Source organism: Zootoca vivipara, chromosome Z2 (genome assembly GCF_965207765.1).
Source record: "Zootoca vivipara chromosome Z2, rZooViv2.hap1.1, whole genome shotgun sequence".
Classification (NCBI taxonomy): Eukaryota; Metazoa; Chordata; class Lepidosauria; order Squamata; family Lacertidae; genus Zootoca; species Zootoca vivipara.
Window position 1 is genome coordinate 41,626,556 of NC_142585.1, and position 12,512 is coordinate 41,639,067.

The 12,512-nt window shown below is 45.3% G+C and overlaps 1 protein-coding gene across 9 annotated transcripts in view; it reads left to right on the forward strand.

Annotated features, from left to right (window-relative positions):
- The window catches only part of CACNA1B (calcium voltage-gated channel subunit alpha1 B), a 326,623-nt gene that overhangs the window by 222,437 nt on the left and 91,674 nt on the right, over positions 1–12,512 (forward strand). For 6 of the 9 annotated variants that reach the window (XM_088664972.1, XM_088664973.1, XM_088664966.1 and 3 more), the window contains 2 exons: positions 1,034–1,096; positions 9,833–10,660. In XM_088664972.1, the coding sequence (XP_088521098.1) occupies positions 1,034–1,096; positions 9,833–10,660 (891 nt within the window). The remainder of the gene's footprint in view (positions 1–1,033; positions 1,097–9,832; positions 10,661–12,512) is intronic. The other 3 variants (XM_088664968.1, XM_088664967.1, XM_088664970.1) reach the window with 1 other exon arrangement.

Sequence of the window (12,512 nt, forward strand, 5' to 3'; positions counted from 1 at the left end):
CTGGTAAAGGCTTGATCTCTGTTAAAGTCTGACTAAACCCCAGAGGCATGGGGGGTACCTGTGCCAGTCTAACCATTAGGCATCAAAATAACTCCTCCTTTGGATATATATATTTAATCACTTTTTTATTTGCAACAGCAACAGCAGCAGTGACAACACAAAAGTCCAAACCACCAGCTGTAAGCAAAAAATAGAAATAAAAATATTTATTCCTGAAATCCCAACTCCCATCAGCTCCACCCAGCAGGGCTAATGGTCAAGGTTGATGGTCCTTTAAGTGCAACAACATCTGGAGGGTGTCAAAGTGCCTGCCCCTTTCAGTACAGCCTGGAGAGGTCCTCTAGCCTGGATCAACACAGAGCCCTGGGCTCCTACTTCTAGTCCACCTTCTGAAGTGTGTCTCTTGATTTTCACCCATGCAGTAACTGTGGCCTAGGGCAGGGGTTGCCAACACGGCACCCTGCAGATGTTATCAAACCACAAACCAGAACCTCATTGGCCATGCTAGCTAGGGCTGTTGGGAATTGTAGCACATCAACATATGGAGGGAACCATGTGGGCACACCCTGCTTGACAATTTCTAGAGTATATACTGTACTTCAGTTTCACCGGCAAAGATCTGTGATAGTGATGTGGTTTATTGGAAATAGCCTTAAATGTCCACAAGTGCAATCTATTGGAACATACTATTTTTAAAATATCTCTTGGTTGGCTTCTGGGTTCACCTTTGTATGGCTTCCATTGTTATTTTGATTTGATGTTTTTTGCATTGGTTTGGTTTCTCTCTCCTCCCTCCCCTTTCAACACAGAGATGGTGTCTCAGTGACTCTCACTTCCCCCCAGAGCTTGCCTGGGCTCTCTTTTGTTTTGTTTCTTAAGATGCACATTCCAGCTTGCAACCTGATGGGGGACCTGGGGAGCCTATCCAAGCCTCCCTCTTGATACAGCTGTTTAAATGTTCCTAAATTCTCTTGGGAATTGTTCCCTTTCCCCCCTCTCACCTTTTTTGTTCTTCTGTTTCTTGCATGTGCAGTTTTGTAAAGCAAACACGAGGTACTGTATCACGCAGCTCGTCGGTCTCCAGCGTTAATTCACCGTGAGTTGCTCTCTGTATACAATGTTCCATAAATGGATTTGATGAATGATGAATATATACATACAAGTAGACCTCTCCCCCTCACCTTCCCTTCCCTTTGCTTAAGTCATTCACTTCATTGTGGAAAATCTGCTGGAGGAGAAGGTGGAGAGCATCACCTCACCACGCTTGTGAGTTGCTTTGGAGCAATTCCACCATGTCATGTCGTTCTCTCTGTTTTGTTTCTTCATGCGGTTGCATGTGTACGATGTGCTCTTCCATTAGTCTTCCTCTTCCCATTTGACCCTTGTGTTTTGGCCTGTCTTGATTCCAAGTTATTTGTCTTGCTCCCTCGCCTCCCCACTTCCTCCATCTAATGCACTTCTTACTTTGGTTTTTCCACCAGGTGATGGGATCAGAGCTGAGTTGTAGGGAAGCCATTCGGCAAGTGATGACCAAGGGTGGCTCCAGGTTTCTGGAAGGGGCCTTTGGGGAAGATCCATGGGGTTCTAGCCATGATGGCTACATTCTGCCTCCATGGTCGGAAGCAGTGGTGCTTCTAAATACCAGTTGTTGAAAACCACAGGAGGGGAGAGTGCTTGGATCCTGCCTGCAGGTTTGCCATAGGCCTCTGGCCACAGGCCATTGTGAAAATAGGACACTAGACTATATCAGCCATTGATCTGAACCAGTAGGCCCCTTCCAATGTTCTCACGCTAAGGGGTTGAAGCAACTTCTTTATGAGGAAACATTGGAACATTTGGGGTCTTTTTACTTTAGGAAAATAAGGCGCATAAGAGGGAACATGATACAGGTGGATAAAATTAAGCACACTGAGGAGAAAGTGGATAAGGAATTGCATTTCACAGAGGATTAGGTTATCAACCCTCAAGATCAAAGGTACTGCTTTGGGCTTCCCAGAGGCATCTGGTTGGCCACTGTAAGAACAGGATGCTCAACTGGATGAGCTTTGCTTGTGTTCTTAAGGAGATGGTTTCCTCTCCCTCTTTCATAGTACGAGAACTTGTGAATGTCCAATGAAGGTGAATGCTCAAACATTCAGGACAGTCAAAAGAAAGTACTGAAAGTTCAGCCTTAAGAAAATGGGGTGGGGGGGTTTGAAGATAAAACAGCTAAAGCAGTGAAAACGGGTCAGCAAAAGTCAAAAATTTAAAAACCACATCAGCAGAGCAAAAGATAGAAGCTGCTTATCACACTGTCATATTGTTGCACAATCCCTACATTTAAAGTGCTTTGATATCACTTTAAACAGTCACAGCTTCCCCCAAAGGATCCTGGGAACTGTAGTTTGTTAAGGGTGTTGAGGTAGTGGCGGAGGAAGGGGTGGGGTGGGGTGGGGTGCTGTCCGCCCCGGGTGTCATCACTGGGGTGTATGTGACAAAATGAGTTTTAAAAAATAATAATATTGAGCTCATGAAACTTTTTAGGAGTGACGTGGTGGCTTAGGCGCCTGCAGGTTCCATGCTGCCTGCAGGTTCCCCGCTCCCTCAGCCACCCTACAGCTGTGGAGAAGGCAGTGGAGAGGCTTGCCTTGCCCCCATGGGTGGTTCGCCCCACCCCCAGCTGCAGGACACGCCCCAACACCAGGCACCCAAGCGGCTAGCTATGCCACTGTGTTGATGGTCATTAGGAGACGGCTGTTTCCCTCAAAGAACTGCAAAGAGGAATTCTGGGAACTGGCTCTTCTAGCAGCAAACTCAAAAGTGTAAATTAGATAGGGGTGGGAGGAGCTGGAGGATTCGAGTGGGCAGCTACTCCCTCAGCACTGCTGGTATGGCTAAAATACTGGCCTATCATGCAAAGAGAGAGAGAATCATGAAGTCTCTTGCCTCACAGCCCTTGAAGAGGTTGCAAAGAACATTCAGCAGGCCTCTTAATATCTGAGTGATTACGCTTCCTGTAAATTTCCTACTGCACCCAGATGCCAGGTAGGCTAGTTTACCCACTCTGTGTTAATTGCCTTTTAAGTAGCTGCTGTGTGTTCTTTAATAGGAGTGAAAACCAACTTGAAACAGGCATTGTTGGTTAAGACAAGGCTTTTTTCTGTGCAGTATTATTTCCTGCTGGGTAGGTATGATGTTAGATCATTCATATATATATATATATATATATATATATATATATATATATATATATATATATGCATGCAAACTTTAAAGGCAGTTCACACAAAAACCCTGAAACTACCTGTCTGCAACTTAGCATGGTTAACCCCCTCTTTATGGGTTGCCATGTGTCCAAAAGTAATGGCCCTGTGTGAGGAAAAATAAATATGGTAGTTTTAAGCCTTTTTAATATATTGTTGAAGTATAATCTGAATTGGCTAGCCCAGGCATCCCCAAACTGCGGCCCTCCAGATGTTTTGGCCTACAACTCCCATGATCCCTAGCTAACAGGACCAGTGGTCAGGGATGATGGGAATTGTAGTCCAAAACATCTGGAGGGCCAAAGTTTGGGGATGCCTGGGCTAGCCTAAGAGGTTTTAACCAGCTGGTGTATCAGGTGTTATTTTTATATGCTTTCTCTGTGCCTTTTACAGCTCCTTCCCCTTTTCTTTTTGTTGGAGTTGAATTTTGTTGGAGTTGTTTTTATCAATCTTTTATGACTCCTTAATTGTTGTTTTTAGAATGCATGTTTTAGTTTTCAGCAGTGATATCCTTCCGGAATTTGGGATAAACTGAATCATTAACAGGGCAAACCCCAAATGGGAAACAGGAGAGGGGACATTGCGAAGTCTTTTGCAAGGGACATGTATGTAAATGGAATTCCTGCAGGCAAAGGCAGGGGAGCCTGCGCACATATAAAGTCCCTTCACATACTGGCTGAGTAAAAGTTTGGAATCAACTGAAATCCACTAATGTATCCTAAAGTAGCATCATTTTGTGGAGGTTCTTGGGAACCCAAAGTTCAAAAGTTTTGGGGCTAAGCAACAATCCCCTACTTTCTGGTACTACTCTCTGGTAATGATGCTGCAGGTAGATGCAGAAACATCCATAATCAGTTCTCCACAACTCTAAATCTCCTGAGTTGTTTCAGAAGGAAATCATGGTCAGTGGTACTGAAAGCTGCTGAAGTAGAACCAATAAGAGTAACACTCCTCCTATCACTATCCCAGTAAAAGTAATCAGTGGCTGTTTCAGTGCTAAAAGTGGTCATTGAAACCAGACTGTAGTGGAGCTTAGATAATATGCTTGCTCCAGGCTTATACCTGAAGTAAGCTGGCCCTCTCATTCACTTTTCCCAGGAGGAACATATTAAAGACTGGGCAACTGGGCAGTAGTTTTTTAACAATAACAACAATAATTTATTTATACCCCGCCCATCTGGCTCCTGGATCCAAGGAGGGCATCTTCCAGAGGGGACGCACTACCACTATCACCTCAGGGGAAAAGATGTGGTCCAACAATTCCCATGTGTGAACTTCCACCTCAGACTTATTGGTACCTGCCCAACTCAATCAACAATTGAGAAATAAATAATCTGTCAGTCATAATGTCTTCTCATTATTGGAGAGTTACAGAAAGAAGGTTGCTTTTTACCTTTAAACCTGTAGACTCCCAGCCTTCCTTCCTTTCAAGTATTTTTACTCCCATCTTCAGCCAGTGCCCATTGGGACTGGTAGGGTGGAAGGCAGGGAACCCATTAGTATGTGAAGCTATAGCAAACAACAGGCAGCTAACTCATTCTAGTGCTGTTCAGTGACAGCATTGAAGCTGGTAGGCAGTACTATACCCTGGAACAGCTTTAGTAGTAGTAGTAGTAGTAGTAGTAGTCAGTGCTTTTTTTGAGATGGTACTCAGCAGTACGCCATACTGCCACCTCCCCCATCCCACCCCTGGCCACGATCTTGCTGTTGCTGCTTGCCCACTCACACGCTTGCACCTTTTCCACTTCTTCTTCTTCTTCTGCTACTTCCTGTGGCTGCAGGCACAGTCTGCTAAAGCACCTCCTGGAAGTCACTTAAAGGTAAAGGGACCCCTGACCGGTCGGTCCAGTTGTGACCGACTCTGGGCTTTCGGCGCTCATCTCGCATTATTGGCCGAGGGAGCCGGCATACAGCTTCCAGGTCACGTGGCCAGCATGACTAAGCCACATCTGGCGAACCAGAGCAGCACACAGAAATGCCGTTTACCTTCCCTCCGGAGCAGTACCTATTTATCTACTTGCATATTGACATGCTTTTGAACTGCTAGGTTGGCAGGAGCTGGGTGGGTGGACATGCGGTGGTGGTGAAGTGGTAGTGGTGGTGTGGTGCATACCAGCACCTATTTTTCTTGGGGGGGGGAATACTGGTAGTAATACTGGTAGTAATACTACTACTAGTAGTAGTAGTAGTAAAACATGGTGGTGGTGGTAGTCGTAGCAATTTATTATTGTACCCTGCCTATCTGACTAGGTTGCCCCAGCCACTCTGAGTGGCTTCAAACAGAATATACAGAAACAACAGGACACCACACTTTAAAAGCTTCCCTATACAGAACAGGGCTGCCTTCAGATGTCTCCTAAAAGACAGATACTGTAGTTGTTTATTTGTTTTACATCTTATGGAAGGGCATTCCACAGGGCGAGCACGACTACCAAGAAGGCTATGTTTGCTATGTTCCGTGTAACCTTTCTTCCTGCAATGAGGGAACTACCAGAAGGCCCTTGCAGCTGGATCTTAGTGTCCAGGCTGAACAATGTGGGCAGAGGCACTCCTTCAGGTGTACAGTCTCAAAACCGTTTAGGGCTTTAAATGTCAACACCAACATTTGAATTGTGCTCAGTATTACAGTATATGGTCCCAGTGGCTGCTCCAAGTCACCAGTCTATCAGCTGCATTCTGGGTTAATTGTAGTTTTTGAGTCACCTTCAAAGGTAGCCCCACATAGAGTACTTCGCAGTAGTCCAAGCAGGAGATAACCAGAGTATTTAACTCTCTGGTGAGACAGTGGACAAGCATGTAGGGTCTCTGCTGGTGTACCAAATGGAGCTGGTAGACAGCTGCCCTGGACACAGAGCTGACCTGTGCCTCCATGGACAGCTGTGAGTCCAAATGACCCCAGGGTTGCACACCTGGTCCTTCAGGGGTACGGTTACCCCATTCAGGACCAGGGAATCCCCCACACCTGCCCACACCCTGTCCCCAAGAAACAATACTTCTGTCTTGTCTGGATTTAACCTCAAACCATTGATAACCATCCATCCTCCAACTGCCTCCAGAAACACACATAGGACATTCACTACCTTCGCTAGTTCCAATTTAAATGAGAGGTAGAGCTGGGTATCATCTCCATGTTGGTGGATACTCAGCCCAAACCCCTTGGTGATCTCTCCCAGCAGTTCCATATACATGTTAAAAAGCATGGGGGAGACGACAAAGTCCTGAGTCAGCCCACAAGTGAGTGCCCAGGGACCTAAACATTCATCTCCTAACACCACTTTCTAGACATGGCCCAGGAGAAAGGAGCAAAACCAATGCATAACTGTGCCCCCAATTCCCAACCCTCCTAGATGGTCCAGAAGGATACTGTGGTCAATGGTATCAAAAGCCACCAAGAGATCCATCAGAATCAGGGACCTCAACCCTGATTTGGAAGGGGTCCAAATGGTCTGCATCCTCCAGACATGCCTGGAGTTGTTCAGCAATCACCTGCTCAATCAGACTGGGCAATAATAGCCCAAGATGGCCAGGTCCAAATATGGTTTTTTGAGAAGCAATTTTATAACTACTTTAAGGGGGACTGGGAAGACTCTCTCACAGAGGGAAGCATCCCCCCTCCCAGCACATTGCCCAACCCTTCTTGGCTTGCTTTTATAAGCCAGGATGGACAACGGTCAATGAGACAGGTGGTTTCACTTGTCCAAGCAGCCTGTCGACATCCTTGGAGGTAACAAGTTGACAACTTGACTAGACATACTGCTGGCAATCTTGCAACCCAGTCCTGTTACCATGATGGAGTCTATCGTTTTACAAATTGGAGCAATTTTATCTGCAAAATCATTGCAGGAGATCTTGGAGTCCTTACCAGACCAGGATGGCAAAGGTGGTTCTGTTAGACTACAAACCACCTGAAAAAAGTCTCCTGGAATTGTTTTTCACAGATGCAATAGAGGCAGCGAAGAAAATCTTCTTCACCTTCACTATCTCCACTTGGTAGGCTCAATGTTGAGCTCTAAGTCATGTTCAGTCCAATTCAGAGTGTGTTTTTTGCCACTGGCGCTCTTCCTATCTCATAGTCAGATTGTCAATAGCCCTGGTTAACTCCTCACTCCAGCAGGCCACCAGGATATTAGCTGAGAGGAGAGTCCACCACCTCTCGTGGGAGTCTGTTCCACTGCCGAACAGCTCTTACTGTCAGAAAGTTTTTCTGACTGTTTAGTTGAAATCTCCTTTCTTGCAACTTGAAGCCATTGGTTCGAGTCCTACCCCCCAAAGCAGGAAAAAAAACAAGCATGCTCCATCTTACATGTGACACCCCTTAAGATAGTTGAAAATGGCTATTATATCTCCTCTCTGACTCCTCTTTCCCAGGTTAAGCATACCCAGCTCCTTCAAGCACTCCTCATAAGACTTAGTTTCTAGACCCTTGAGCCTCTGGGTTATCCTTCTCTGCAAACATTCCAACTTGTCAACATCATTCTTAAATTGTGGTGCCCAGAATTGGACACAGTATTCCAGGTGACATCTGGCCAAGGCAGAATAGAGTGGTACTATTACTTCCCTTGATCTGGACAATATACTTTTGTTGATGCAGCCTAGAATAGCATTAGCTTTTTTTGCTGCTGCATCACCCTGTTGACTCATGTTAAACTTTTGGTCCACCAAGACCCCTAGATCCTTTTCACATTACTGCTAGTAAGCCAGGTGTCCCCCATCCTATATTTCTGAATCTCGTTCTTCCTGCCTAAATGCAGAAGCCTGCATTTGTCCCTATTGAAATTCATTTTGTTAGCTTGTGCCCAGTTCTCCAATCTGTTAAGGTAATTTGAATTCTGATTCTGTCTTCTGTGGCATTAGCTACTGCTCCCAGTTTGGTATCATCTGCAAATTTGATAAGCATTCCCTCAATTCCTTCATCCAAGTCATTTATAAAGATGTTAAACAACAACAGGCCCAGGACAGAACCCTGCAACACCCCACTTGTCACTTTTTTCCAGGATGACGAGGAACCATTAATGAGTACTCTTTGGGTTCAGTCAATCAACCAGCTACAAATCCACCTAACAGTTACCTCATTCAACCCACATTTTACCAGCTCCCTCTCAAGAATATAATGGGGGACTTTGTCAAAAGCCTTACTGAAATCAAGATACACTATGCCCACAGCATTTGTCTGATCCACCAGGTTTATAATTCCATCAAAAAAAGAAATGAGATTGGTCTGGCATGACTTATTTTTGAGAAACCCATGCTGGGTCTTAGTAATCACAGCATCCTTTTCTAAATGCTCACAGACCGACTGCTGAAATATCTGTTCTAGGATCTTCCCTGGTATCAATGTTAAGCTTACCTGAATCTTCCTTTTTTTTCCTTTTGAAGATGGGGTCAACATTTGCCTGCCTCCAGTCTGTAGGGACCTCACCTGTTCTCCAAGAATTCTCACAGTTCATAGACGAAGGCTCCGAAATTACATCCGCAAGCTCCTTTAATACCCTTGGATGCAGCTCATCAGGCTCTGGAGATTTGAATTCATTTAAAGTAGCTAGGTGTTCTCTCACCACCTCTTTTCCTATATTGAGCTGCAGCTCCCTCCTTACATTAGTTACTTTGTTATCTCCAAGCTGGGCATCACTTTCCTTTTGGGTGAAGACAGAGGCAAAGTAGGTGTTTAGTAATTCCACCTTCTCTCTGTCACCCAATAGCATTTCTCTGTCTTCTCCACACAGAGGACCTACTACTTGCTTGTTTTTCCTCTTACTTTGGACATAGTCAAAGAAACCATTTTATTAGTATTTTCAAACTCTCTTGCAAGCCTGAGCTCATTCCAAGCTTTAGCCAGTCTGACTTTTCCCCTGCAACTGTTGGCTACTCCTCCTTTGTGATTTCCCCTTTCTTCCATTTCTTATACATGCCCCTCTTAACTCTCAGCTCATCGGTAAGCTCCTTATGCAGCCACACTGGTTTCCTTAGATGCCTGCCACTTTTCTTTCTTGTAGATGTAGCCTGCAATAAAAGTCTAGTAGCCTCAGAAAGTAATCTGACCATGGCACTTCTTTTATTCCATTGGATAAATAGATACCCCCAATGTCCACAGAGGTAAACAGAGGTAAATCCATGGCTATGAGAAGGGCCAGATTTATGCAGGGACAGCGCCATGGAGGCCATGTATTCCACAAAGTCCCAAGCAGTTCCTTGTAAGGTTGCATTGGCATGGATGTTAAAATCACCTAGGACCACCAGACTAGTAGGAAGCCAGACCAGGGTTGGGCAGGGCAGTGGCTCCACTGTCTGTACTGCATCTTCAGCCAGAATGGTTGACTGAATGACTTGTGCAAGATCAGGAGCAAACAGTAGCAAAGAAGACATCTACAGTTTTCTGGAAGATTCTACCCTTTCTTATGTATTCTACCAGCCATCTTGTCATTACCCCCATGTTCATTTTTCCTTCACCTTGTAGTCCCAGATCTTGCCATTGTAGTGCTTTGAATAAGATGGTAACCAGCTTCCCCCCCCTGCTTCCCTTCCTTCTTCTCCATCTTCCCCTTCCCACAATTGCTCCTTTCTTTCTGCCTCTCTCTCTCTCTCTCCTATAGCAAGCAGCAGAATGCCTCCAAGTCCAAATCCGTGTGGGAGCAGAGAACCAGCCAGATCCGAATGCACAACTTCCGGACGAGCTGCGAAGCCCTGTACAATGAGCTGGACCCAGAAGACAGAGTTCGCTATGCTACCAACCTTCACATCCACCCAGATATGAAAACTCACTTGGACCGTCCCCTGGTTGTTGAGCCGAGGAGTGACAGCCGCAATAACAACATCAACAAGCTGAGTCCTGTTGATGTGCAAGAGGTCGCGGAGGAAGTGAAGCCCCCACCAGCTGTGAGCACTGAGGGGCAGCGGAAGCATCACCGACATCGAGATAAGGACAAGGGGGGAGAACAGGAGAAGAGCAATGTGCCGAAGGATGAGAATGGGGAATCTGGCCCAAACCATAAAGAGGAGCGTCATCGAACACACAGGAGCCGCAGTAAAGAGGGTGAGAGGGGTGGGAAGGAAGGGAAAAGTGAGCGCAGTCGGGGCCAGGAAGGAGGTAGGCGGCATCATCGCCGTGGGTCAGTGGAGGAAGGAGCAGAGAGAGAGCACAGACGCCATCGGGATCACCGGCACTCAGCTGAACGGCAAGCAAAAGAAGGCAATGGAACCATCAACGGAGCCAAGACGGAGCGCCGTTCACGTCACCGGGGAGGGTCCAGGCCTGGGAACCGGGAAGGCGACCCTGGCTCAAAAGGAGAAGGTGGTGAAGAACCCCACAGACGGCACAAGATGCGGCACAAGGCTCTGTCCACATATGATTCAGTGGACAAGCCGAATGGGGAAAAGGAGGGAGAGGCAGCAGAGAAGGAGCTGAGGAATCACCAGCCAAGGTGAGTCAGGTTCTGCCCCAATGAGGTGCTTGGTCTGTGCAGGACGAAGGTCATCTCAAGGGCTGGGTCCATTCTTGGGGCTCAGGAAACATGCCGAGTCTCACAGTTCAGTGTGGTGTACTGGTTAGAGTGTCGGACTAGGACCTGAGAAAGTGTTGAAGTGTTCAGGGAGGCAGGAGAGGATATATTGTTCAATAATATCCTTCCCAACTTGTGTTAGCAAGTTCTATAATTTAGCAGAGTAACATTCCCCTTTTAAATTTACACAGCGGATAACTTGTTGCAAGCCTCTAAAATAAGTTTCCTGGTAATTCCCTTTATTCCCTCCTAAAAAGAATAGACACGACACAGTCTTGTATAAAAAGTATAAAATAGTTCACTCACACATTCTGTTCACAGATGGATCCCAGAAGGCAGACTGAGGTTACAAAATATATACACTTGGAATCTATCCCATATGGAGATAGTTCATTTGTCCTCTCTTGGCTGGCCAAGAGAGCATCTCAGGCTAAGGAGATGTTGGTTCTTCAAGGAATGGAGTCAGAGAGAGAGATGGCTGCCTGCCCTGTGCTATTTTGTTACCTGCACAGGTAAGGTCACGCCCACCTCTAGTCACATGTAGAGGAAGTATGTCCCAGCCCAGGAGGAAACTGGAAGTTTATCTACTGGCTGGACAAACATCCCTCTCTAGGAATGTTGTATTTGACTGCTCTGTGTTTCACGTCCCACAGAAAGTACGTTTCAAATCCCCACTTGGTCATGAAGCTCACTGGGTGACCTTAGGCCTGCCACCTGCTTTCAGCCTACCTGACCTCACAAGGTGAGGATAAAATGAGGAGAGGGGAGAAAACTGTCTATGCCACCTTGAGCTCCTTAAAGAAAATGTGGGATGTTAAACAAACAAACAAACAAACAAACAAACAAAATATTCTCTTTGCAAACTCTTGCAAGCAGGATGGAGGCAAGAGTGTAAACAGGGTAGCAATTCCCAGTCCCAAAGATGTAGACATTGGAAATAATTGATTTGACTAACTTAGGTCTCTTAACTTCAGTGGGCCTGCTTTGAATAGAACATACTGGATTGGCTCCAATGATGGCAGGTTGGCTCTGTGGCCAAAAGGAAGTAACCATTAGAGGCTAACTATTAGAGAGGTAAATAAGTCTGTTTGCTACATTTCTTGTTTCCTTTCCTACATTATCTTTATACATCCAAACTAGCAGACTAAACAATAACCTTTGTAATCCTTCATATACAGGTGAAACTCAGAAGATTAGAATATCGTCAGAAAGTGCATTTATTTCAGTAATGCAACTTAAAAGGTGAAACCAATATATGAGATAGAAGCAAGACATGCAAAGCAAAATACAGTGGTATCTCGACATCCGAATGCCTCGACTTCTGAAGGTTTCGACTTACAAAGTCGGCAAACCTGGAAGTCTTTTTGCTGCGTGCACATTCTGCGCCTGCGCAGAAGCGCAAAATCACGCTTCACGCATGTGCAAAATGGATGCTTTGACAACCGAAGGTTTCAACTTATGAAGAGCGTCGTGGAACGTATCACCTTCGTAAGTCGAGCTACCACTGTATGTCAAGCCTTTATTTGTTGTAATCGTAATTATTTGTCGTTAGGCAGGTCAATTATAAATGGAATGCAATTAATGAAATGTCATAGTGATGTATATTTTTGCTTATTTTTGTATTTTTGTAACTATTTGTTTGATTACTGTGGAATTTCCAAAAGAAAGCATTTGTCAAAATTAAAAGGAAAATAAAAAATAATAAGTTGCATTACTGAAATCAATGCACTTTTTGACGATATTCTAATTTTCAGAGTTTCACCAGTAATTGCAA